Raw genomic sequence first — 25,407 nt, forward strand, 5'->3', positions numbered from 1 at the left:
TAGAGGTGGGATGGAAGATGAGTGGTATCTTGGCCTTAGAGGTGGGGGGGAGATGAGTAGTATTTTGGCCTTAGAGGTGGGATGGAAGATGAATGGTATCTTGGCCTTAGAGGTGGGGTGGAAGATGAATGGTATCTTGGTCTTAGAGGTGGGGTGGAAGATGAATGGTATCTTGGCCTTAGAGGTGGGGTGGAAGATGAGTGGTATCTTGGCCTTAGAGGTGGGGGGGGAGATGAGTAGTATTTTGGCCTTAGAGGTGGGATGGAAGATGAATGGTATCTTGGCCTTAGAGGTGGGGTGGAAGATGAATGGTATCTTGGTCTTAGAGGTGGGGTGGAAGATGAATGGTATCTTGGCCTTAGAGGTGGGATGGAAGATGAGTGGTATCTTGGCCTTAGAGGTGGGGTGGAAGATGAATGATATCTTGGCCTTAGAGGTTGGGTGGAAGATGAATGGTATCTTGGCTTTAGAGGTAGGTTGGAAGATGAATGGTATCTTGGCCTTAGAGGTGGGGTGGAAGATGAATGGTATCTTGGCCTTAGGGGTGGGATGGAAGATGAGTGGTATCTTGACCTTAGAGATGGGGGGGGGGAGATGAGTGGTATCTTGGCCTTAGAGGTGGGGTGGAAGATGAATGGTATCTTGGCCTTAGAGGTGGGGTGGAAGATGAATGGTATCTTGGCCTTAGAGGTGGGATGGAAGATGAGTGGTATCTTGGCCTTAGAGGTGGGGGGGAGATGAGTAGTATTTTGGCCTTAGAGGTGGGATGGAAGATGAATGGTATCTTGGCCTTAGAGGTGGGGTGGAAGATGAATGGTATCTTGTTTTTAAAGGTAGGGTGGAAGATGAATGTTATCTTGGCCTTAGAGGTGGAGGTGGAAGATGAATGTTATCTTGGCCTTAGAGGTGGGGTGAAAGATGAATGGTATCTTGGCCTTAGAGGTGGGGTGGAAGATGAATGGTATCTTGGCCTTAGGGGTGGGATGGAAGATGAGTGGTATCTTGACCTTAGAGATGGGGGGGGAGATGAGTGGTATATTGGCCTTAGAGGTGGGGTGGAAGATGAATGGTATCTTGGCCTTAGAGGTGGGGTGGAAGATGAATGGTATCTTGGCCTTAGAGGTGGGATGGAAGATGAGTGGTATCTTGGCCTTAGAGGTGGGGGGGAGATGAGTAGTATTTTGGCCTTAGAGGTGGGATGGAAGATGAATGGTATCTTGGCCTTAGAGGTGGGGTGGAAGATGAATGGTATCTTGGTCTTAGAGGTGGGGTGGAAGATGAATGGTATCTTGGCCTTAGGGGTGGGATGGAAGATGAGTGGTATCTTGACCTTAGAGATGGGGGGGGGAGATGAGTGGTATCTTGGCCTTAGAGGTGGGATGGAAGATGAGTGGTATCTTGGCCTTAGAGGTGGGGGGAGATGAGTAGTATTTTGGCCTTAGAGGTGGGATGGAAGATGAATGGTATCTTGACCTTAGAGGTGGGGTGGAAGATGAATGGTATCTTGGTCTTAGAGGTGGGGTGGAAGATGAATGGTATCTTGGCCTTAGAGGTGGGGTGGAAGATGAGTGGTATCTTGGCCTTAGAGGTGGGGTGGAAGATGAATGATATCTTGGCCTTAGAGGTTGGGTGGAAGATGAATGGTATCTTGGCTTTAGAGGTAGGTTGGAAGATGAATGGTATCTTGGCCTTAGAGGTGGGGTGGAAGATGAATGGTATCTTGGCCTTAGAGTTGGGGTGGAAGATGAGTGGTATCTTGGCCTTAGAGGTGGGGTGGAAGATGAATGGTATCTTGGCCTTAGATGTGGGTGGAAGATGAATGGTATCTTGGCCTTAGAGGTGGGGTGGAAGATGAATGGTATCTTGGCCTTAGAGGTGGGATGGAAGATGAGTGGTATCTTGGCCTTAGAGGTGGGGTGGAAGATGAGTGGTATCTTGGCCTTAGAGGTGGGGTGGAAGATGAATGGTATCTTGGCCTTACAGGTGGGGTGGAAGATGAATGATATCTTGGCCTTAGAGGTTGGGTGGAAGATGAATGGTATATTGGCCTTAGAGGTGGGGTGGAAGATGAATGGTATCTTGGCCTTAGATGTGGGTGGAAGATGAATGGTATCTTGGCCTTAGAGGTGGGGTGGAAGATGAATGGTATCTTGGCCTTAGAGGTGGGATGGAAGATGAGTGGTATCTTGGCCTTAGAGGTGGGGTGGAAGATGAGTGGTATCTTGGCCTTAGAGGTGGGGTGGAAGATGAATGGTATCTTGACCTTAGAGGTGGGGTGGAAGATGAATGGTATCTTGGCCTTACAGGTGGGATGGAAGATGAGTGGTATATTGGTCTTAGAGTTGAGGTGGAAGATTAGTGGTATCTTGGCCTTAGAGGTGGGGTGGAAGATGAGTGGTGTCTTGGTCTTAGAGTTAAGGTGGAAGATTAGTGGTATCTTGGTCTTAGAGGTGGGGTGGAAGATGAATGGTATCTTGGCCTTACAGGTGGGGTGGAAGATGAATGATATCTTGGCCTTAGAGGTGGGGTGGAAGATGAATGGTATATTGGCCTTAGAGGTAGGGTGGAAGATGAATGGTATCTTGGCCTTACAGGTGGGATGGAAGATGAATGGTATCTTGGTCTTAGAGTTGAGGTGGAAGATTAGTGGTATCTTGGTCTTAGAGGTGGGGTGGAAGATGAGTGGTATCTTGGTCTTAGAGTTAAGGTGGAAGATTAGTGGTATCTTGGTCTTAGAGGTGGGGTGGAAGATGAGTGGTATCTTGGCCTTAGAGGTGGGGTGGAAGATGAATGGTATCTTGGCCTTAGAGGTGGGGTGGAAGATAAATGGTATCTTGGCCTTAGAGGTGGGGTGGAAGATAAATGGTATCTTGGCCTTAGAGGTGGGGTGGAAGATGAATGGTATCTTGGCCTTAGAGGTGGGGTGGAAGATGAATGGTATCTTGGCCTTAGAGGTGGGATGGAAGATGAGTGGTATCTTGGCCTTAGAGGTGGGGTGGGAGATAAATGGTATCTTGGCCTTAGAGGTGGGGTGGAAGATGAATGGTATCTTGGCCTTAGTGCGAAGTATATAAAGGCGCATGGCCATGCGCTTGCCCGCTTTGTTGCTAGTGGAGTATTAGTAGGCTGCGTTGTTTATTTGTGTAACAAAGATCTGAGTTTTTTCACTCTGTGCAAAACGAGACGCACAGTGGAGGTAAGTGTCACATGTTTGTTATTTAAAAAAAAAAAAAATATTCGAAGCTTTAGTATCACTTAAAGTTTCGGACAAATTTTCGTTATTTGGAAATTCGGATGTATCCGAATTAGAATAATACCAAATTTAATCTAATCCGAAATAACGAAAAAAAAAATTTGGACGAAATTTGGATTTAAATAATTTTCAATTCATTTTTGAATACTTTTCGAATTCGAATAATTTTCACATTTGAATTCTATTTTATTCCTTTATTTTTCTATTCTATTTTATTCTTTTTGGAAATTGGAAAAATATTCAAATTCGATTTTTTTTCTGAAACAATTAGAAAACGAATGAACAAAACAAATTCTGAAACAAAAACAATTAAACAAATGAAACAAATTTAACTACTACCAACTTGGCGCCGTTTGACGCCGTGTTTGTTAACCACTTAAGCCCCGGACCAATATGCTGCTAAATGCCCAAAGGCGTTTTTACAATTCGACACTGCGTTGCTTTAACTGACAATTGCGCGGTCGTGCGACGTGGCTCCCAAACAAAATTGGCGTCCTTTTTTCCCCACAAATAGAGCTTTCTTTTGGTGGTTTTTGATCACCTCTGCGGTTTTTATTTTTTGCGCTATAAACAAAAATAGAGCGACAATTTTGAAAAAAATTCAATATTTTTTACTATTTGCTATAATAAATATCCCCCAAAAACATATATAAAAAAATGTTTTCCTCAGTTTAGGCCGATACGTATTCTTCTACATATTTTTGGTAAAAAAAAATCGCAATAAGCGGTTATCGTTTGGTTTGCGCAAAATTTATAGCGTTTACAAAATAGGGATAGTTTTATTAATATTTTTTTTTTACTACTAATGGCGGCGATCAGCGATTTTTTTCGTGACTGCGACATTATGGCGGACACTTCGGACAATTTTGACACATTTTTGGGACCATTGTCATTTTCACAGCAAAAAATGCATTTAAATTGTATTGTTTACTGTGAAAATGACAGTTGCAGTTTGGGAGTTAACCACAGGGGGCGCTGTAGGATTTAGTGTTCACCTAGTGTGTGTTTACAACTGTAGGGGGGTGTGGCTGTAGGTGTGACGTCATCGATCGAGTCTCCCTAATAAAAGGGATCACTCGATCGATACGCCGCCACAGTGAAGCACGGGGAAGCCGTGTTTACATACGACTCTCCCCGTTCTTCAGCTCCGGGGAGCGATCGCGACGGGGCGGCTATAAACGAATAGCCGTCGTCCCGGATCGCTCCCCGCGGGAATCCGACCACCGCATGTACCGGGGGGGGGGGGGTCCCGATCAGACCCCCGACCCGCGGAAAGGCAAGGACGTACCTGTACGCCAATGTGCCTGTCCGTGCCATTCTGTGGACGTATATCTACATGCGGCGGTCTTTAAGTGGTTAATTTAATTCTGCATACTTCTCAAAAGAAAAAAAGAAAAGAAAAAAAAAGAAAAGCAAATTAACTAAACAAATTTTTTGTAAATAATGAATCAAAATGAACAGTTATGCACATGTCTACCAGTCACAGCACCTCCCCCACACAGTTAGAAAGCACTCCCTAGAACAGGGGTCTCAAACTGGCGGCCCTCCAGCTGTTGCGAAACTACAAGTCCCATCGTGCCTCTGCCTGTGGGAGTCGTGCATGTAACGGTCAGCCTTGCAATGCCTCATGGGACATGCGGTTTCACAACACCCGAAGGGCCGCCATGTTTGAGACTGCCTGCCCTAGAAGCACACTTGACCCTTTGCTGGCCCCTGATGTTAACCCCCTTCGCTGCTAGTGTCTTTAGTACAGTGACAGTGCATATTATTTAGCACTGATCACTGTATTAGTGTCACTTGTTCCCAAAAAGTGCCAAAAATGTCAGTTAGGTGTCCGGTTTGTCCGCCGTAATGTCACAGTCCCGCTATAAGCCGCTGATTGCCATCATTACTAGTAATAATAAAATAAATAAAAATTCCATAAATCTATCCCCTATTTTGTAGACGCTTACTGGGATTTTTTTTTTTTTTTTTTACCAAAAGTATGTAGAAGAATACATATCGGCCCTAAACTGTTAAAGAAATTTGTTATTGTACATTTTTTTATTGGATATTTATTAGAGCAGAAAGTAAAAAATATATATATATATATATTTTCAAAATGGTCGCTCTATTTTTGTTTATAAACGCAAAACATAAAAACCGCAGAGGTGATCAAATACCACCAAAAGAAAGCTCTATTTGTGGGGAAAAAAAGGACGTACATTTTATTTGGGTACAACGTGACACGACCGCGCAATTGTCAGTTAACCCCTTAAGGACCGCCTCCTGCACATATACGTCGGCAGAATGGCACGGCTGGGCACATGTACGTACAGGTACGTCCTCTTTAACCACTTAGCGCCCGCCGCACGCCTATTTACGTCCACAGAATGGCACGTACAGGCAGATGGCTGTATATATACGTCCTTGCCTTCTAGGGGGTCTGATCAGGACCTCCTCCGCTGCGTGCGGCGGGCGGATTCCCGCGGGGAGCGATCCGGGACGACGGCGCGGCTATTCGTTTATAGCCGCTCCGTCGCGATCGCTCCCCGGAGCTGAAGAACGGGGAGAGTCGTATGTAAACACGGCTTCCCCGTGCTTCACTGTGGCGGCGCATCGATCGTGTGATCCCTTTTATAGGGAGACTCGATCGATGACGTCAGTCCTACAGCCACACCCCCCTACAGTTGTAAACACACACTAGGTGAACCCTAACTCCTACAGCGCCCCCTTGTGGTTAACTCCCAAACTGCAACTGTCATTTTCACAATAAACAATACAATTTAAATGCATTTTTTGCTGTGAAAATGACAATGGTCCCAAAAATGTGTCAAAATTGTCCGAAGTGTCCGCCATAATGTCGGAGTCACGAAAATAACCGCTGATCGCCGCCATTAGTAGTAAAAACATTTTTTTTATAAAAATGCAATAAAACTATCCCCTATTTTGTAAACACTATAAATTTTGCGCAAACCAACCGATAAACGCTTATTGCGATTTTTTTTACCAAAAATATGTAGAAGAATACGTATCGTCCTAAACTGAGGAAAAAAAATGTTTTTTATATATATTTTTGGGGGATATTTATTATAGCAAAAAGTTAAAAATATGGGGCCAAATCCTCAAAAGAGATACGCAGGCGGATCTGCTGTTCAGCCTGCGTATCCCTGTGCCTATCTTTGGAACTGATCCTCAGAAGCAGTTTTCCAAAGATAGGCAGAAGATCCGACATCTGTAAGAGACTTACACTGTCGGATCTTAGGATGCAGTACCGCATCCGCCGCTGGGGGCATTTCGAGTCGAAATGCCGCTTTGCGTATGCAAATGAGGACTTACGGAGATCCACAAAGCTTTTCAGCTTTGTGTTTTCTGCGTAAGTTTATGTTTGCATACGTAAAATTAGTTCTGCTTTTACAAAGTGTAAACTAGTAACACCTTGTAAAAACAGATCTTTTTTTCGATCGCCGCGTTTTTTTTTTTATTTTGAATATTTTTTCCCGGCGCGTAACTTTTTTTTTACCTGACGCAACTTTATTGTCCCGTCGCAATCCACAAAGCCCGACGTAACGTAATTTCGCGCGCTGCCCGTCGGGGAAAATGACGTCACGAGCATGCGCAGTACGGCCGGCGCGGGAGCGAGCCTCATTTAAATTGTCATCGCCCCCTGCAGAAGAGGACCGCCTTGCGCCGGAGACATTTAAGTTACACGGCCTGAAATTTCTAGGTAAGTGCTTTGTGGATCGGGCACTTAGGTAGAAATTTTAAGTCAGTGTAACTTAAATGGGAAAAGATAAGTTAGGCCGGATCTTTGAGGATTTGGCCCATTGAATTTTTTTCAAAATTGTCGCTCTATTTTTGTTTATATCGCAAAAAATAAAAACCGCAGAGGTGATCAAATACCACCAAAAGAAAGCTCTATTTGTGGGAAAAAAAGGACGCCAATTTTGTTTGGGAGCCACGACCGCGCAATTGTCCGTTAAAGTGACGCAGTTCCGAATCGCAAAAACTGGCCGGGTCCTTTAGCTGCCTAAAGGTCCGGGTCTTAAGTGGTTAAAGTAACACAGTGCCGTATCGGAAAAAAATGGCCTGGTCAGGAAGGGGGGTAAACTTTTCAGGGCTGAAGTGGTTAAAGCATCGAAACCTGGTTGACATTCAATAAAGTAATTAACTGCTTCCCATCTGGCCTATAAACAAATGTAGTCCGGGAGCTCTCTCGTTCTGGTTGAACTCTGTAACTTTCCCACAGACTAAATAATATACAGTGGAACCTCGTATTACGAGGATAATCCGTTCCAGGAGAATGCTCGTAATCCAAAGCACTCGCATATCAAAGCGAGTTTGCCCATTGAAGTCAATGGAAACAAAAATAATTTGTTCCACATTGACTTCAAGGGCATGCAATACCGCATGCGGCCAGAGGCGGGGGGGCGCTGGAGAGGCTCGGAAATGGCCCGGGGACACCGTGGCTGACCTTGGCAAACCTCGGAAAGACTTTGTTCCTGAGATTTGCCAAGGTCGGCCGTGCCAATCTGCAACATTTGGCTCTGCTGGGCTCCGGTGCCCCCCCATTTCAGGCCAAACACGGTACTGCACACCGCTTTGGCCTGAATCCTGCTCATTTTGCGAGACAACACTCGCAATCAGAGTTAGGATTTTTTCCTTTATCTTGCACAGGTGCTTTAAATCAGAGTCAACGGGCCAGATTCACAAAGAGTTACGCCGGCGTATCAGTAGATACGCCAACGTAACTCCGATTCTAAGGCCGTCTTATGTCTAAATGTATTCTCAAACTGAGATACACTTAAACATGCCTAAGATACGATGGCCTGCGCCGTCATATCTTAGGGTGCAATATTTACGCTGGCCGCTAGGTGGCGCTTCCCTTGAGGTCGGCGTAGAATATGCAAATGAGTCGTTACGCCGATTCACGAATGTACGCTTGCCCGTCGCAGTCAATTTACGCCGTTTCCGTAAGAGATACGCGGCGTAAAGATAAACATGCCCCCTAGGTAGCGTATCCAATGTTAAGTATGGCCGTCGTTCCCGCGTCGCAATTTGAAAATTTTACGTTGTTTGCGTAACTCGTCCGTGAATGGGGCTGGACGCCATTTACGTACACGTCGAAACCAATGACGTCCTTGTGACGTCATTTAGCGCAATGCACGTCGGGAAATTTTAGGGACGGCGCATGCACCGTACGTTCGGCGCGAGGGCGCGCCTAATTTAAATGATCCACGCCCCCTACCCGGATCATTTAATTAGGCGGGCTTGCGCCGGGGGATTTACGCTACGCCGCCGCAACTTTACCGGCAAGTGCTTTGTGAATCAAGCACTTGCCCGTAAAACTTGCGGCGGCGTAACGTAAATGAGATACGTTACGCCGCCGCAGAGATGCAGCGAGCTACGGGAATCTGGCCCAATGGCTTGGTATTTTGGACTCTACCTAAGAGAAATTCCCAAAACATGGCCTGTTGGGGGTACTTGCGGACCGGGTTGAGATACACTGGTGTATAGAACCTACTGCAGCAAAAATTCAATTTCTGAAGAAAAAGAAACAAGTCAAATCACATTTAAAATCACTCTCAGTTGCAATTGCTGGCACCCAGCTATGGAAAACAAAAATAAAGAAAAAACGTCATGGGGTTCCCTCCATTGAGGACAGGGTTGGGAGCCACTGGTGTATAGAACCTGCTGCAGCAAAAATAACATTTCTTAAGAAAAATAAACAAGTTAAAATCACATTTAAAATGACTCGCACCCGGACATGGAAAAAAAATATGGAAAAAACGTCATGGGGTCCCCACACTGTCTATACCAGGCCCTTCGGGTCTGGTATGGATTTTAATGGGAACCTCCTGTCATTTTTTAAAAACATTTTTGGCATGGGGTCCCCCCAAATCTCATACCAGACCCTTATCCTGGCGAGGGCCCCCCCCCTAAACCATACCAGGCCACATGCTCTAAACATGGGGGGTGAGTGCATTGGGGCGGGGGGGAGACATGAAAGCACCTCATCCCTATGTTGATGGGGACAAAGGGCATGCTTGCTTGTCCCCTCCCTTCCCAGCGTGCTCAGGGCCAGATTCTCAGAGACTTACGTCGGCTTATCAGTAGATACGCCATCGTAAGTCCGAATCTGCGCCGTCGTATATTTAAGCGTATTCTGGAAACCAAATACGCTTAAATTTGGCTAAGATACGAGCGGCGCAAGTCTCCTACGCCGTCGTATCTTAGGGTGCAATATTTACGCTGGCCGCTAGGTGGCGCTTCCATTGTTTTCCGCGTCGAATATGCAAATGAGCTAGATACGCCGATTCACGAACGTACGTACGCCCGTTGCAATTAGTTACGCCGTTTACGTAAGACATACGCCGGCGTAAAGATAAAGCAGGTCTCTAGGTGGCGCAGCCCATGCAAAGTATGGACGTCGGAATAGGCGTATTTTTTTACGTCGTTTGTGTAAGTCGTACGCGAATAGGGCTGTGCGTAAGTTACGTTCACGTCGTAGGCAGTGTTCGACGTATCTTAGGCATTCTATCCGACGCATGCGCACTGGGATACAACCACGGACGGCGCATGCGCCGTATGTTCAAAACGTCATTTACGTGGGGTCATGCTTTATTTGCATAAAACACGCCCACCTCTTCCCAATTTGAATTAGGCGCGCTTACGCCGGCACATTTATGCTACGCCGCCGTAACTTAGGACGCAAGTGCTTTGTGAATACAGCACTTGCCTCTCTAAGTTGCGGCGGCGTAGCGTAAATACGATACGCTACGCCCGCCCACACTAACGCCGGGGGACGTGAATCTAGGCCTAAGGGTCTGGGATGGATTTTAGGGGGGCCACACGTCATTTTTTTTTTTATTTTGGCATGGGTTTCCCCTCAAAATCCATACCAGACCCAAAAGGGCCTGGCGTGGATTGAGGAGGGACCTCCACGCTGTTTTGTTAAATTTATTTTTCTATTACCTGCAAATCTGGCAATTTCCATGACTCCATTGTTAAGGACGTGGCTGACGGCTTCCCGGCTCGCTCCTTAACAACCTATTGACTGTGCGCTCAGCGGATGAACATCCCGCCGAACGCACAGAACATTCAGGTGCAGGACCGATCCTAGGGTCACAGGCGCCTGGGTGCAGAAATATTTCTGGCGCCCCCCACATGGGCGTTGTCCTTTTACTAACTCCTCCCCTTTACATCTCATTATACATCACATCTGTAGATGGACTAGGCGCAGGAATGGGCAGGGGCTGTGTATCCTGTGCAATCTATCATGCCATAAAACATCTAGAGCAGGGGCAGCCCAGAGCACATGTAAAGGGATGCTGGGAATGCCATCCCCCAGCACACAGCACACTGAACACTGTGACTCACCTCAATTCTCTCTCTGTGCAGCCTGAGATAGAGATGGGAGTGGGAGGCATTCCAACTGGAGTTGGTGGAGACAGTGTGGGATCCAAGACTCCGAGCACTCAGCAGCCACTGAAAACTAGAACTCTCATGTCAAGAGCCCCTCCCCCGAGCACTGCCAGGCTGGACGGGCTGCCTTATGCTCACACATCAGTTTTGGACGGACACACACCTATGCTCAGAACACTAGTTCTGGACGGACACAAACAAGGAGAGAAGGAGGGAGGGGAGAACTCTGGCACTTCGGCGCCCCCACCTCTGCAGGCGCCTGGGTGTAATGCACCCTGTGCACCCTGCCTAGGATCGGCCCTGTTCAGGTGTTCTATGAACACCCGAATGGGCGACGTTCGAGCCTAACTCCTGCTTCGGCCCAAACCGCTCCCCCATCCCTAATCCCAAAGAGGACTGAGATCTCCTGTATAAAAGGACCAACAGGAGATATATTCTCGATCCAGGAGTGGTTACCAGTAAATCTTTTTTTTTTTTTTTTATAATTTTGACACTTTTTTTGTGACTTTTGTTAATTTCCACGGAAAGACAATGAACAGAGAGATGGGGAAGTAGAGGAAATGATTCACTTCTATGTGTTCTCGGAGACACAAAAGAACGAGACATAGAGGGATGTATGGGGTATGTATTTATTCAACAACCCTACGAGGTATAGGCATCTGATCTGAGATGGTTCATCTCTACAATATATATATATATATATATATATATATATACACGGTGTGATGTCATCTACCCCACTCCACTTTGGTGAAGATGTTAGCCAAACCCCCTTACTGGTGCACAGATCAGGAATCATCACTGCGACTACGCTCTTCTTCCAGAAGGTCCTGAAAAAAAAAGTTCTGGTTACAACAAATGACCGTTTCCCGACTAAAATGAGCTAAAAAGGTACACTACATTACCAAAAGTATTGGGGCGCCGGCCTTTACACGCACATGAACTTTAATGGCAACCCAGTCTTATGGGTGGATTCAGAAAGACTTAGGCCGGCGTATCAGTAGATACGCCAGCCTAAGTCTGAATCTGCGCCGACGCAAATTTAAGCGTATTCTGGTAACCAGTTACGCTTAAATTAGGCTAAGATACGAGCGGCGTAAGTGTCTTACACCGTCGTATCTTAAAGTGTAATTTTTAGGCTGGCCGCTAGGTGGCGCTTCCATTGCGTTCGGCGTAGAATATGTAAATCACTAGATACGCCGATTCACAAACGTACGCCCGGCCGACGCAGTACAGATACGCCGTTTACGTAAGGCATTTTCAGGCGTATAGTTATTTCATCAAATAGCTGGACTAGAAATGTTAAGTATGGCCGTCGTTCCCGCGTCGAAATTTGGAAATTTTACGTAGTTTGCGTAAGTCGTCCGTGAATAGGGCTGGACTAGTAATGTTAAGTATGGCCGTCGTTCCTCTAAACCTTGTGGACAGCCTTCCCATAGACACACCCCTAAACCTTGTGGACAGACCTTCCCATACACACACTCCTAAACATTGTGGACAGCCTTTCCATAGACATAACCCTAAACCTTGTGGACAGCCTTCCCATAGACACACCCCTAAACCTTGTGGACAGCCCTTCCTATAGACACACCCCTAAACCATGTGGGCAGCCCTTCCCATAGAAACACTCCTAAACCTTGTGGACAGCCTTCCCATAGACACACCCCTAAACCTTGTGGACAGCCCTTCCTATAGACACACCCCTAAACCTTGTGGACAGCCTTCCCATAGACACCCCCCTAAACCTTGTGGACAGACCTTCCCATACACACACCCCTAAACATTGTGGACAGCCTTCCCATAGACACACCCCTAAACCTTGTGGACAGCCTTCCCATAGACACCCCCCTAAACCTTGTGGACAGACCTTCCCATACACACACCCCTAAACATTGTGGACAGCCTTCCCATAGACACACCCCTAAACCTTGTGGACAGCCTTCCCATAGACAACCCCCTAAACCTTGTGGACAGACCTTCCCATACACACACCCCTAAACATTGTGGACAGCCTTCCCATAGACACACCCCTAAACCTTGTGGACAGCCTTCCCATAGACACACCCCTAAACCTTGTGGACAGCCTTCCCATAGACACACCCCTAAACCTTGTGGACAGCCTTCCCATAGACACACCCCTAAAACTTGTGGACAGCCTTCCCATAGACACACCCCTAAACCTTGTGGACAGCCTTCCCATAAGAGTTGACGTTATAGGTGCAAAGGGCAGGGCCAACTCAATATTAAACCCTACGGACTAAGACTGGGATGCCATTAAATTTCATGTGTGTGTGAAGGCAGACGTCCCAATACTATTGGTAATATAGTGTATCTAAGGGCAAAACACAAATACACATTGCAGTGTTCTCAGGATCAGACTCACAATAAACAAGGCGCAGGCCATCAGCATGGCTTTCATAGAGACATGGAGGTCCATTGGGAAATTGATAGTATATTTGTCTTTAATGCTGAACATCTCCTTGCGTAACCCCCGCCACACACGTGTGATGACCCCGATTTGTGTGGTTTTGTCAGCAGAGAGAACCTGGAGAGAGAAGAGAGAGGATCATGATGACCACCAAATTGTCTACATGGAGAACATCAATCATAGAAGAAGTCAGAATACATTTTTACCAGATCCTCCGTAAATTTATTGAGACCCTGTTTTAGGTGACATGTTGAGTGTTATAGTTCCAAAGCTCTAAGGGTTGAAACCTTTCCACACTCTCCGTCCAAAATTAAATAATAAAACTCTGTCTTGAAACATTGGGCTAGATTCAGGTACAATTGCGCTTTTTTTACGGAGGCGCAGGGCAACGTTTTTGCCCTGCGCCCCCGCAAATTTACTGCGCTGCCCTTGATTCACGGAGCAGTAGCTCCGTAAATTGCGTGGGTGCGCCGGCAAAATGCCCGGCGTAAGCGCGCGCAATTGAAATGATCCCGTAGGGGGCGGGAATCATTTAAATTAGGCGCGTTCCCGCGCCGATCGTAGAGCGCATGCTCCGTCGGGAAACTTTCCCGACGTGCATTGCAGCAAATGACGTCGCAAGGACGTAATTTGCTTCAAAGTGAACGTGAATGGCGTCCAGCGCCATTCACATCACTTACGCAAACTACGTAAATTTGAAATTTTGCGACGCGGGAACGACATGTATACGTAACATTGGCTGCCCCTAATAGCAGGGGCAGCCTTACGTGAAAAATGCCGTACGGAAACGGCGTAAACTGCATACGCAGGGCTCGCGTAACGTTGTGAATCGGCGTTAGTATGCAATTTGCATACTATACGCTGAGCACAACGGGAACGCCACCTAGCGGCCATCGCAAGAATGCAGCCTAAGATATGCGGGCATAAGAGCCTTATGCCGCGCATATTTTAGGCTGCAGTCGGCGTAACGAGGTTCCTGAATCAGGAGCATTCGTTACGCCGGGGCAAGTAAGCAATTGCGCTGTGTAACTATGGTTACACAGGCGCAATTGCTTCTTGAATCCAGGCCATTATTAATTGGTGAAGAACCTGCTACCCGTTACGTTCACGCCGTAGGCAGTGATCCGGCATAGTTTAGGCAGTTGTTTCGACGTGGTTGTGAGCATGCGCAGAGGGATTCGTCCACGTCACGGCGCATGCGCAGTTCGTTAAAAGTACTTGTCTGGCGCTCAGACCATCATTTGCATGGGGCCAAGCCCACTTCCACCTACGCCGGCCTGCGCCTTCGAAACCTACGCCACGGCAAAACAGCGTGGGGAGCACTGGCTTCCTGAATTCCATGCTTGCCTCTATGCGCTGCGTCGGCGTGGCGTACATTGGTTTGGGCTACGGCGGCGTAATGTGCGCCCGCTCTCTGTGAATCTGGGCCAATGTTTCCTTTTTTAAAAACTTGGCAGACTGCCCGGATATTTTCTTTTGACGGCTGATAAGTCTCTCCACTTGTTATATGAAAGAATCGGCAAATTCTGAAATGGAGATCGTCAAGGGGGTTGAATCGAGATCACGATTTAACGATTAATTATGCAGGTCTAGTGATTTGTGTAAAAAAATCAATAGTGAAGGTGTTTCTCTTCCTCTTCATGAACAACAAACCAATAGAAGCTTACAGCGGGCAGGAGGCATGACAGATATTCTCGCCTAAACCACCCGGCAGAGGCAAACTGATGACATTTTCTACAAAGTATTACCGTATTTATCGCGGTATAACGCGCTCCCGCATATACCGCGCACCCCTAAAGTGGCCCCCAATCCTGTGGAAAAAACGTTTTTTTTGTGCTTACAGTTTTGGTGTCTTGCGCGGCGTCCATCGGCGGCCTCGTCGGGTCCGGCGTCCGTCTGCGGCTTCGGGTGTCCTCTTCGTCGGGTCCGGCGTCCTTCTGTGGCTTCGGGTGTCCTCTTCGTTGGGTCCGGGGTCCGTCTGCGGGCTTCGGGTGTCCTCTTCGTCGGGTCCGGCGTCCTTCTGTGGCTTCGGGTGTCCCCTTCGTCGGGTCCAGGGTCCGTCTGCGGGCTTCGGGTGTCCTCTTCGTCGGGTCCGGCATCCTTCTGTGGCTTCGGGTGTCCTCTTGTCGGGTCCGGGGTCAGTCTGCGGGCTTCGGGTGTCCTCCTTGTCGGGGCCGGGGTCCGTCTGCGGGCTTCGGGTGTCCTCTTCGTCGGGTCCGGCGTCCTTCTGCGGCTTCAGGTGTCCTCTTCGTCGGGTCCGGCGTCCTTCTGCGGCATCCTCCCAGCTCGTTTCCCGCGCCAAGTTTGAATACTGCGCCGACATATACAGAGCGCAGTACACTCGTGTATTGTCGGGCAGGCTCGGCAACACTCGCGCTCACGTCCTGTACGTCCAGGACGTGAGCGCGGAAGGAGCCGAGACTGGCCGACTATACCCGAGTGTACTGCGCTCGGTATATGTCGGCGCAGTATTCAAAACTCGGCGCGGGAAAGCGGGTATCGGCGTATACCGCGCACCCACGATTTTGCCCTGATTTTCAGGGCAAAAAAGTGCGCGGTATACGCCGATAAATACGGTATTTCTAAGGAATTAAGGAATAAGTATTTTATGTTCATTGAAAGACGGACCTTATAATCCTGGTCAGACATGAAGCCTTCCCCCCATCCTGGACCTTTCACTTTAAGACAAACAAGTCCCGATGGATCCAAGATGTCGAATTTGATGGAAAAACTTGTCCACTCTTTGTATATGAAGCCGAGGAGCTCTCCGGAGGAACAGAAGACCTGCAACTGTAAAAAAAATTAAATTGTTACAAGAGGTTGTCTAATGAGCTTGGTCATCACACCTAGAATGGTGCCTGGGCTGTCCAATGATAACATTTGAAATTATTCCCTGTCTTTAATTAAGGCAGGAACATATCTTATATCTAACCAGCTGACCAAATCTTGTATCCACCTGGATCTACAGTTTTATAGTTCATCAATCCCTTCAGTCCACAAAGCTGTGCTCACTAGTCCTAGAGGATCATATCTTGTATCACACCACTCCTACAGGCCGGCATCTTGTATTACACTCTCCAGTCCATATAGTCTCTTACCAGTCTTAGAAACCCCCTGTAAATGTGTGCCTTATATCAAACCAGTCCTATAGGACCAAGGATTTTATCATAGTGTTTCAGGTCTTTTCTCACCAGCTGTTGAGGATAGCCTAAATTGTTAACCCAATGTAGTGCTCACCCCAGTAAAGGGCCGCTGATTTGCCCGAGGTTCTTTTCCGAGGTTAGTGCAACAGCAGTCAGGCACACAGCAACAGTCACTAAATATTCAGGCTGCTGATCTGTCTCCCCCCACTCATTATTTTCTGGAATCCTCCATAAATCAGGGGGAAGCAATCAAACCTGCAGCCCAGAACAGCCCAAAGCAATCACAAACTGCTCCACTGATTACAGTGGAGCCAAAAAGAACAAAATGTTACCTTGCTTTCCTAGGAACCTATCTAGGAGGGTTCTACACCTACAATAGACCCAACTAGTCCTAGAGGACAATATCTATCAAACACCAGTGAGAGGGGATCATGCCTTGCATTTATCAGTCTCACCAGTTTTAGAGGACCATATTGTGTATCTCACCAGTCCTTAAAGATTATGACCTGTATCTTACTATTTCTAGAGAACCATTCCTTGTATCTCACCAGTACTAGAGAACCATGTCTTGTATGCCACCAGTCCTAGAGGACCATGATTTGTATCTCACCAGTCCTAGAGAACCATATCTTGTATATCACCAGTCCTAGAGGACCATGATTTGTATCTCACCAGTCCTAGAGAACCATATCTTGTATCTCACCAGTCCTAGAGGACCATGATTTGTATCTCACCAGTCCTAGAGAACCATGTCTTGTATGCCACCAGTCCTAGAGGACCATGATTTGTATCTCACCAGTCCTAGAGAACCATATCTTGTATCTCACCAGTCCTAGAGGACCATGATTTGTATCTCACCAGTCCTAGAGAACCATATCTTGAATCTCACCAGTCCTAGAGGACCATGATTTGTATCTCACCAGTCCTAGAGAACCATGTCTTGTATGCCACCAGTCCTAGAGGACCATGATTTGTATCTCACCAGTCCTAGAGAACCATATCTTGTATGCCACCAGTCCTAGAGGACCATGATTTGTATCTCACCAGTCCTAGAGAACCATATCTTGTATCTCACCAGTCCTAGAGGACCATGATTTGTATCTCACCAGTCCTAGAGACCCATATCTTGTATGCCACCAGTCCTGGAGGACCATGATTTGTATCTCACCAGTCCTAGAGGACCATGATTTGTATCTCACCAGTCCTAGAGGTCCATGATTTGTATCTCACCAGTCCTAGAGGACCATGATTTGTATCTCATCAGTCCTAGAGAACCATATCTCGTATGCCATCAGTCCTAGAGAACCATGATTTGTATCTCACCTGTCCTAGTAGTCCATGTTTTGTTTTCAAACAGCTCTAGGGGACCATGTCTTGTATGTCACCAACGCAAGAGGCATCACATCAGTTCTTGAAATCCACATTTGGACACTAACTGACACTTTGTGTGAACCAGTGGCACTAATAAAGTGATCAGTGCTAAAAATATGCACTGTCACTGTACTAATGACACTGGCTTGGGAAGGGGTTAAACATCTAGGGCGACCAAAGGGTTAACTGTGTGCCTAGCCTGTGTTTGGGTGTACTATGTCTGCTTTGTGGGGAAAGAAAATCTATTACAGTGGAACCTCGGATTACGAGCATAATCCGTTCCAGGAGAACGCTCGTAATCCAAAGTACTCTGATATCAAAGCGAGCTTCCCCATTGAAGTCAATGGAAACAAAAATAATTTGTTCCGCATTGACTTCAATAGCATGCAATACCGCTTGCGGCCAGAGGCGGGGAGTGCTGGAGAGCCTCGGAAATGGCCGTAAAGGCCCGAGGACAGTTCGGCTGACCTTTGCAAACCTCAGAAAGGCTCGGGAATGGAGTATTTCCGTGTCTTTCCGAGTAATTTCCAAGCATTCCGCTCAGCTCTGACACCCCCCATCTCAGGCCAAACGTGGTACTGCACACCGCTTTGGCCTGAATTGTGCTAGTTTTGTGAGACAACACTCGCAAACCGAGTCAGGATTTTTTAAAATACAGTGCTTGTATTGCGAAATGCTCGTTAACCGCGTTACTCGCAATCCGAGGTTCCACTGTACTTCCCTGCTGACAGGAGCGGGCTCTGCCTTGTTTACATGGGCAGAGCCCTGTCCTGTGTAAATTCATGACGATCGCCGGCGGTAATCCATTGGCCAGAACCCAGTGATCGACATCTACTGTGTTTTAATCACAGAATGGCAGAGTTGCCAGCGTGCGCGCAACTCCTACCCGTAAGTGTCTGATCATGTACTAGGTATGTGATCTGGCACAGCCGAGCCCCCTTATATCTGGGTTATTATTTTTATTATTATTATTGTTATTATTATTATTATTATACAGGATTTATATAGCACCAACAGTTTATACAGCGCTTTGCAATATAAAAGGGAGACAGTGCTGTTACCATACAATAAAATACAAGAGGGTTAAGAAGGCTCTGCCTTGAAGAGCTTGCACTCTAATAGGATGAGGGAGGTGGTACAAAAGGGGAATGAGCTGATGGTGATAAAAGATTAGTTGGAGGTGTGATAGGCTTTCCTGAAGAGATACGTTTTTAGGGATTGCCTAAAGCCAGCCAGAGTGGGAGATAGCGGGACAGGTTGAGGTAGAGAGTTCCAGAGGATGGGAGATGCTCTGGAGAAGTCCTGGAGATGAGCATCGGAGGAGGAGACAATAGAGATTGATAGCAGAAGTTCTTCAGAGCGGAGAGGACGGTTTGGGTGATATTTGGAGACAAGATTGGTGACGTAGCTCGGGGCAGAGTTGTGAATGGCTTTGTATGTTGTGGTTAGTATTTTGAATTTAATTCGCTGGGTGATCGGAAAGCCAGTGGAGGGATTGGCAGAGAGGGGTGGATGACACTGAATGGAGGCCAGTGGATAGATTGGCAGCGAGGGGTAGAGGACACTGAGGGGAGGCCAATGGAGGGATTGGCGGAGAGGGGTGGAGGACACTGAATGGAGGCCAGTGGATAGATTGGCAGCGAGGGGTAGAGGACACTGAGGGGAGGCCAATGGAGGGATTGGCGGAGAGGGGTGGAGGACACTGAATGGAGGCCAGTGGAGGGATTGGCAGAGAGGGGTGAAAGACACCCAATGGAGGCCAGTGGAGGGATTGGTGGAGAGGGGTGGGGGACAACGAATGGAGGCCAGTGGATAGATTGGCAGAGAGGGGTAGAGGACACTGAGGGGAGGCCAATGGAGGGATTGTCTGAAAGGGGTGGTAGACACTGAGGGGAGGCCAATGGAGGGATTGGCAGAAAGGGTTGGTGGACACTGAGAGGAGGCCAATGGAGGGATTGGCAGAAAGGGTTGGTGGACACTGAGAGGAGGCCAATGGAGGCATTGGCAGAAAGGGGTGGTGGACACTGGGGGGAGGCCAATGGAGGGATTGGTGGAGAGGGGTGGAGGACATCAAATGGAGACCAGTGGAGGGATTGATGGAGAGGTATGGTGAACATCGAATGGAGGCCAGTGGAGGGATTGGCGGGGAGGGGTGGTGGACACAGAATGGAGGCCAGTGGAGGGATTGGCAGAGAGGGGTGGTGGACACCGAATGAAGACCAGTGGAGCGATTGGTGGAGAGGGGTAGTGGACACAGGATGGAGGCCAGTGAAGGGATTGGCGGAGAGGGGTGGAGGATACCGAATGGAGGTCAGTATTGGCAGAGAGTAGGGATGAGCTTCGAGTTCGAGTCAAACTCGTGTTCGACTCGAACATTGCCAGTTCGCCGAACAATTTGGGGTGTTCGCGGCAAATTCGAAAAGCCGCAGAACACCCTGTAAAAGTCTATGGGAAAAATCTAAAGTGCTAATTTTAGGATTATATGCAAGTTATTGTCCTAAAAAGTGTCTGGGGACCCTGGTCCTGCCCCAGGGGACATGTATCATTGCAAAAAAATGTCATTTTTTCGGGAGCAGTGATTTTATTAATGCTTAAAGTGAAATATTTAAAATTTCATACCTGGGGGGTGTCTATAGTATCTGGAATCTTCTTCTTTTTTTTTATGTTGAATTTAGGGGGGCCCCCACACATCTTTTTTTTTTTTTCATAATTGAATTTTCTCTTTATTGCCGGGAACCGACAATTCATTGTAGCCGCGAGTGGTTTTAAATGCCCTTTTTCCCTTCAGAAATGACATTTTGTGCAGGGATAGTTCTAAGCATGGGAAACAAGCGCTGCATTACCGGCATACTATAGACACCCCCCAGGTACTAAATTTAAAGGAATATTTCACTTTTTTTGTTTCACTTTAGGCATTATAAAAATCACTGCTACCGAGCCTATGGAGAGGTAGGCCAATGAGGAGAGAGTTGCTATAGTCAAGGCGAGAGATAACGAGGAAGTAAATGAGGAGCTTGGTGGTGAATTTTAGAGATGTTACGGAGATGAAGTCTACAAGCTTCTGACAATGATTTTGGATCTGAGAGGACAGAGTCTAGGATTACACCCAGTACTCTGGCGTGAGGGGAGGGACTGATGGTTGAATACTTGACCTTGATGGGAAAGTCATGGAGGGGGGGCACGGGCAGGAGAGGGGGGATATTATTAGCTCGGTTTTAGAGAGCTGTAGATTAAGGAAGTGGTGTGACATCCATACTGATATGTCAGTTAGTAATAGTAGAGGAGACTGAAGGGGTGAGGAGAGGAGGGTCATATGGTCGGCAAGCCGTTAAAAGGCCTTCAGAAACATACAAGTGTTACTACTATGAAGAGACAAAAGTTTGTGCGCCCAACTGAATGAAACACAACTTCTTGTATCGGGTGTTTCCTGACTTACATCACTTGTGGTAACAAAGTGAGAAGATGACACAAGAGATGTATAAGAAGTAAACAGTTTGAGAATTGTGACTGCAAAAGAAGTTAATCCAGAGAAGAGTAAGAGCCGGTTCACACTGCGGCGGCACGACTTCGGGGGCAACTCTGCAAGGCGTCCTGAAGACAACTTCAGAGGCGATTAGCAAAATTACTTCTGTATAGAAGTCAATGCAAATCACCCCGAGCCGCCCCCGAAGTCGTACAAGAACCTTTTTCTAAGTCGGAGCGACTTGCGTCGCACCTATTAGAACGGTTCTATTGCACAGCCGCCTGATGAGTTGCCCCAGTGTGAACCGGCTCTCAAGGGGAAGTGAATTCGGTGCATTTCATTATTTTGTAAGACGTTGGATACTTTTGGGAAAAGACTATAAAAGGTTACATCACTTTTCAATCTTCAGTACCGTATATATTCAAGTATAATTTTTTTTGTGCTGAAAATGCCCCCCTCGGCTTATACTCAAGTTTCCTTTTTGCGCCTGATCTCCCAGAATTTGGGGACCCGGACCTTGGCACACATATAGTCCCACTCTTTCTTTACAAGTGTGCAAAGTTTGTTGTCCAGGGGACCTACGACCGGGGAGCACCGATTTTTCAAAGCCGGGCACCCCTTCCATAGACTCCTATGTTAAACGGTAATTTCTCCGGTGATTTTGGGGACCCATTACCGGCCGGTCGTAGGTCCCCTGGACCCGGAACTTGGCACACATGTAGTCCCATTTCTCCTCTACAAGGGTAAAAAGTTTGTTGTCTGGGGGACCTACGGCCTGGGAGCACCAATTTTTCAAACCCAGGCACACCTTCCACAGACTCCTATGTTAAATGGTAATTTCTCAGGTGAATTTGGGGACCCGTTACCGGCCGGTCGTAGGTCCCCTGGACCCGGAACTTGGCACACATGTAGTCCCATTTCTCCTCTACAATTGCTTAAAGTTTGTTGTCAGGGGAACCTATGGCCGGGGAGCACCGATTTTTCAAAGCTGGGCACCTCTTCCATAAACTCCTATGTTAAATGGTAATTTCTCTGGTGATTTTGGGGGCCCGGTACCAGCCGTTCGTAGGTCTCCTGGACCCGGATCTTGGCTCATATGTAGTCCCATTTCTCTTCTACAAGTGTGAAAAGTTTGTTGTCTAGGGGGCTTAAGGCCGGGGAGCACCGATTTTTCAAACCCGGCCAACCCTTCCATAGACTCCTATGTTAAATGGTAATTTCTCTGGTGAATTTGGGGGCCCGGTACCAGCCGTTCGTAGGTCCCCTGGACCCGGATCTTGGCTCATATGTAGTCCCATTTCTCTTCTACAAGTGTGAAAAGTTTGTTGTCTAGGGGGCTTAAGGCCGGGGAGCACCGATTTTTCAAACCCGGCCAACCCTTCCATAGACTCCTATGTTAAATGGTAATTTCTCTGGTGAATTTGGGGGCCCGGTACCAGCCGTTCGTAGGTCCCCTGGACCCGGATCTTGGCTCATATGTAGTCCCATTTCTCTTCTACAAGTGTGAAAAGTTTGTTGTCTAGGGGGCTTAAGGCCGGGGAGCACCGATTTTTCAAACCCGGCCAACCCTTCCATAGACTCCCATGTTAAATGGTAATTTCTCTGGTGAATTTGGGGGCCCGGTACCAGCCGTTCGTAGGTCCCCTGGACCCGGATCATGGCACACATGTAGTCCAATTTCTCCTCTACAAGTGTAAAAAGTTTGTTGTCTAGGGGGGTTAAGGCCGGGGAGCGTCGATTTTTCAAACCCGGGCACCCCTTCCATAGACTCCCATGTTAAATGATAATTTCTCCTCACGGAGACGAAGAACGGGGAAATGCTGATGTAAACAAGGCTTTTCCCCGTTCTGCCTAGTGACAGGACACTGATCTTCTGCTCCCTGTAATCGGGAGCGGTGATCAGTGTCGTGTCACTCGTAGCCCATCCCCCCTACAGTTAGAATCACTCCCTAGGACACACTTAACCCCCTTCCTCGCCCCTACTGGTTAACCCCTTCATTGCCAGTCACATTTACACAGTAATCAGTGCATTTTTATAGCCCTGATCGCTGTATAAATGTGAAAGGCGCAAAAATAGTGCCAGAAGTGTCTGCCATAACGTCGCCACGCATTATGGGGCGTTCCGCGGCGCTCAAATTTGCTGCAAATGCCCCATAATGTTCGTTTTTCGATGAATGGGCGAACACCCGATGTTCGAATCGAACTTAGGTTGGACCCAAACATCTAGGTCATCCCTAGTCACCATTCGATTACCATGTGTCTCGGAGCATCTCTGAGTGTTTCGGAGTACTGTGTACACCAGGGGTCGACAAATCCCGGTCGCCAGGTCGCCATGGCGACTAGAAATAGTGGGGTGGATTCAGTAAGCAATTGCGTCTGCGTAACCATAGTTACGCAGCGCAATTGCTTAGTTGCGCCGGCGTATCGACTGCTCCTGATTGAGAAAGGTCGATACGCCGACTGCAGCCTAAGGTATGACTGACATAAGGCTCTTATGCCGTCGTATCGTAGGCTGCATTCTTACGCTGGCCGCTAGGTGGCGTTCCCGTAGTGTATGCAAATTGCACGCGCGCCCGCCGTACGCATTTTACGCCGTTTACGTTCGTCGGGTTCCGCGTAAGGCTGCTCCTGCTATTAGCAGGGGCAGCCAATGCTAAGTATACCCGTCGTTCCCGCGTCGCCATGTTTGAAAATTACGTCGTTTGCGCAAGTGAATCGTGAATGGCGCTGGACGCCCTTTACGTTCACGTTGAAGCAAATGACGTCCTTGCGACGTCATTTGCCGCAATGCACGTCGGGAAAGTTTCCCGACGGAGCATGCGCACTACGTTCGGCGCGGGAACGCGCCTAATTTAAATGATCCACGCCCCCTACGGGATCATTTAAATTACGCGCCCTTACGCCGGGCAGTTTTAGGGAGCGCCCGCGCAAATTACGGAGCTACTGCTTCATGAATGAAGCGTAGCGCAGGTAATTTACGGAGGCGCAGCGTTTAAACGGTACGCTGCGCCTCCGTAAGAGGGCGCAAGTCGTACCTGAATCCACCCCACTGTCCTGGCGACTTGGCTTGGAAGGTGGGCAAAATTTTTTTTTTTTGTGAGCTGGCGCCATCTGGTGGTGGCCGTTGGTATTACAAGTTAAGCATTACAAGTTAAACAGCAATTCTAATGTCATTTTTCACTATTTTCACTGCCATCTTCTTCCCTCTAATTAGAACCCCCAAACATTATATATATTTTTTATTCTAACACCCTAGAGAATAAAATGGCGATCATTGCAATACTTTCTGTCACGCCGTATTTGCGCAGTGGTCTTACAAGCGCACTTTTTTGGGGAAAAAATTACACTTTTTTTAATTAAAAAAATAAGACAACAGTAAAGTTATCCCCATTTTTTTTAATATTATGAAAGATAATGTTACGCCGAGTAAATTCATACCCAACATGTCACGCTTCAAAATTGCGTCCGTTCGTGGAATGCCGACAAACTTTTACCCTTTAAAATCTTCATAGGCGACGTTTAAAATATTCTACAGGTTGCATGTTTTGAGTTACAGAGGAGGTCTAGTGCTAGAATTATTGCTCTCGCTCTACCAATCGCGGCGATACCTCGCGTATGGTTTAAATACCGTTTACATATGCGGGCGCTGCTCACGTATGTGTTCGCTTCTGCGCTCAAGCTCGACGGGACGGGGCGCGTTTTCTGGCTCCTAACTTTTTTAGCTGGCTCCTTAGATTCCAAGCAAATTTGTCAACCCCTGGTGTACATCACCAGTAGCAACTGCACTACGGCTGCACTGTATTGTGTATTAGAAAAAGAACCCCCCCCACCTCTGGCCACATGCGGTACTGCATACACCGGCAGCGACAGTGGAACAAATTATCTGAGTTCCCATTAATTCCTATGAGGAAATTTGCTTTGATATACGAGTGTTTTGGATTACAAGCATTCTTCTGGAACAAATTATGCTCATAATCCGAGGTATTACTGTCTATTGATTTGATTAAATAATCAATATCGCTGGTCCCCATTGTATGGCTAATCAATCTTTCATACCTTGGTGTCCCAGCTACAGAAGTTTGAAGGCACGAGAAGGTTGAGGACGTTGTATCCTTGGGTGTTGTTCACCTTTAAATGCATCCGAGGACCACAACACTCCCGCTGCTCGGTGGCTTGGTACACAAGTTGGCCATCGGTGCCCAATAAATCATACGTAGTATAGCTCTGGAATGTGCTCTGCCCTGAAATAACAGAAAAATTTAGTGAACAAAGTCAAATGCAGCGGCGGTCCGTCCATAGAGGGCGCTGGAGCGCCGCCCCCTCTGGCTCCGCACCGCCACTGAAA

At 47.5% G+C, this 25,407-nt stretch overlaps 1 protein-coding gene across 1 annotated transcript in view; it reads right to left on the bottom strand.

Moving 5' to 3' along the window:
* Positions 1–11,267: 11,267 nt before the first annotated feature.
* The window catches only part of LOC120933795 (phospholipid scramblase 3-like), a 28,551-nt gene continuing 14,411 nt past the window's right edge, over positions 11,268–25,407 (bottom strand). The window contains exons 4-7 of the mRNA XM_040347191.1: positions 25,119–25,303; positions 15,714–15,875; positions 13,041–13,202; positions 11,268–11,487 (exon numbers count right to left, since the gene is read on the bottom strand). Coding sequence (XP_040203125.1) covers positions 11,446–11,487; positions 13,041–13,202; positions 15,714–15,875; positions 25,119–25,303 — 551 coding nt within the window. The 3' untranslated portion in view covers positions 11,268–11,445. The remainder of the gene's footprint in view (positions 11,488–13,040; positions 13,203–15,713; positions 15,876–25,118; positions 25,304–25,407) is intronic.

Source organism: Rana temporaria, chromosome 3, assembly GCF_905171775.1.
Source record: "Rana temporaria chromosome 3, aRanTem1.1, whole genome shotgun sequence".
In the NCBI taxonomy this organism is placed as follows: domain Eukaryota; kingdom Metazoa; phylum Chordata; class Amphibia; order Anura; family Ranidae; genus Rana; species Rana temporaria.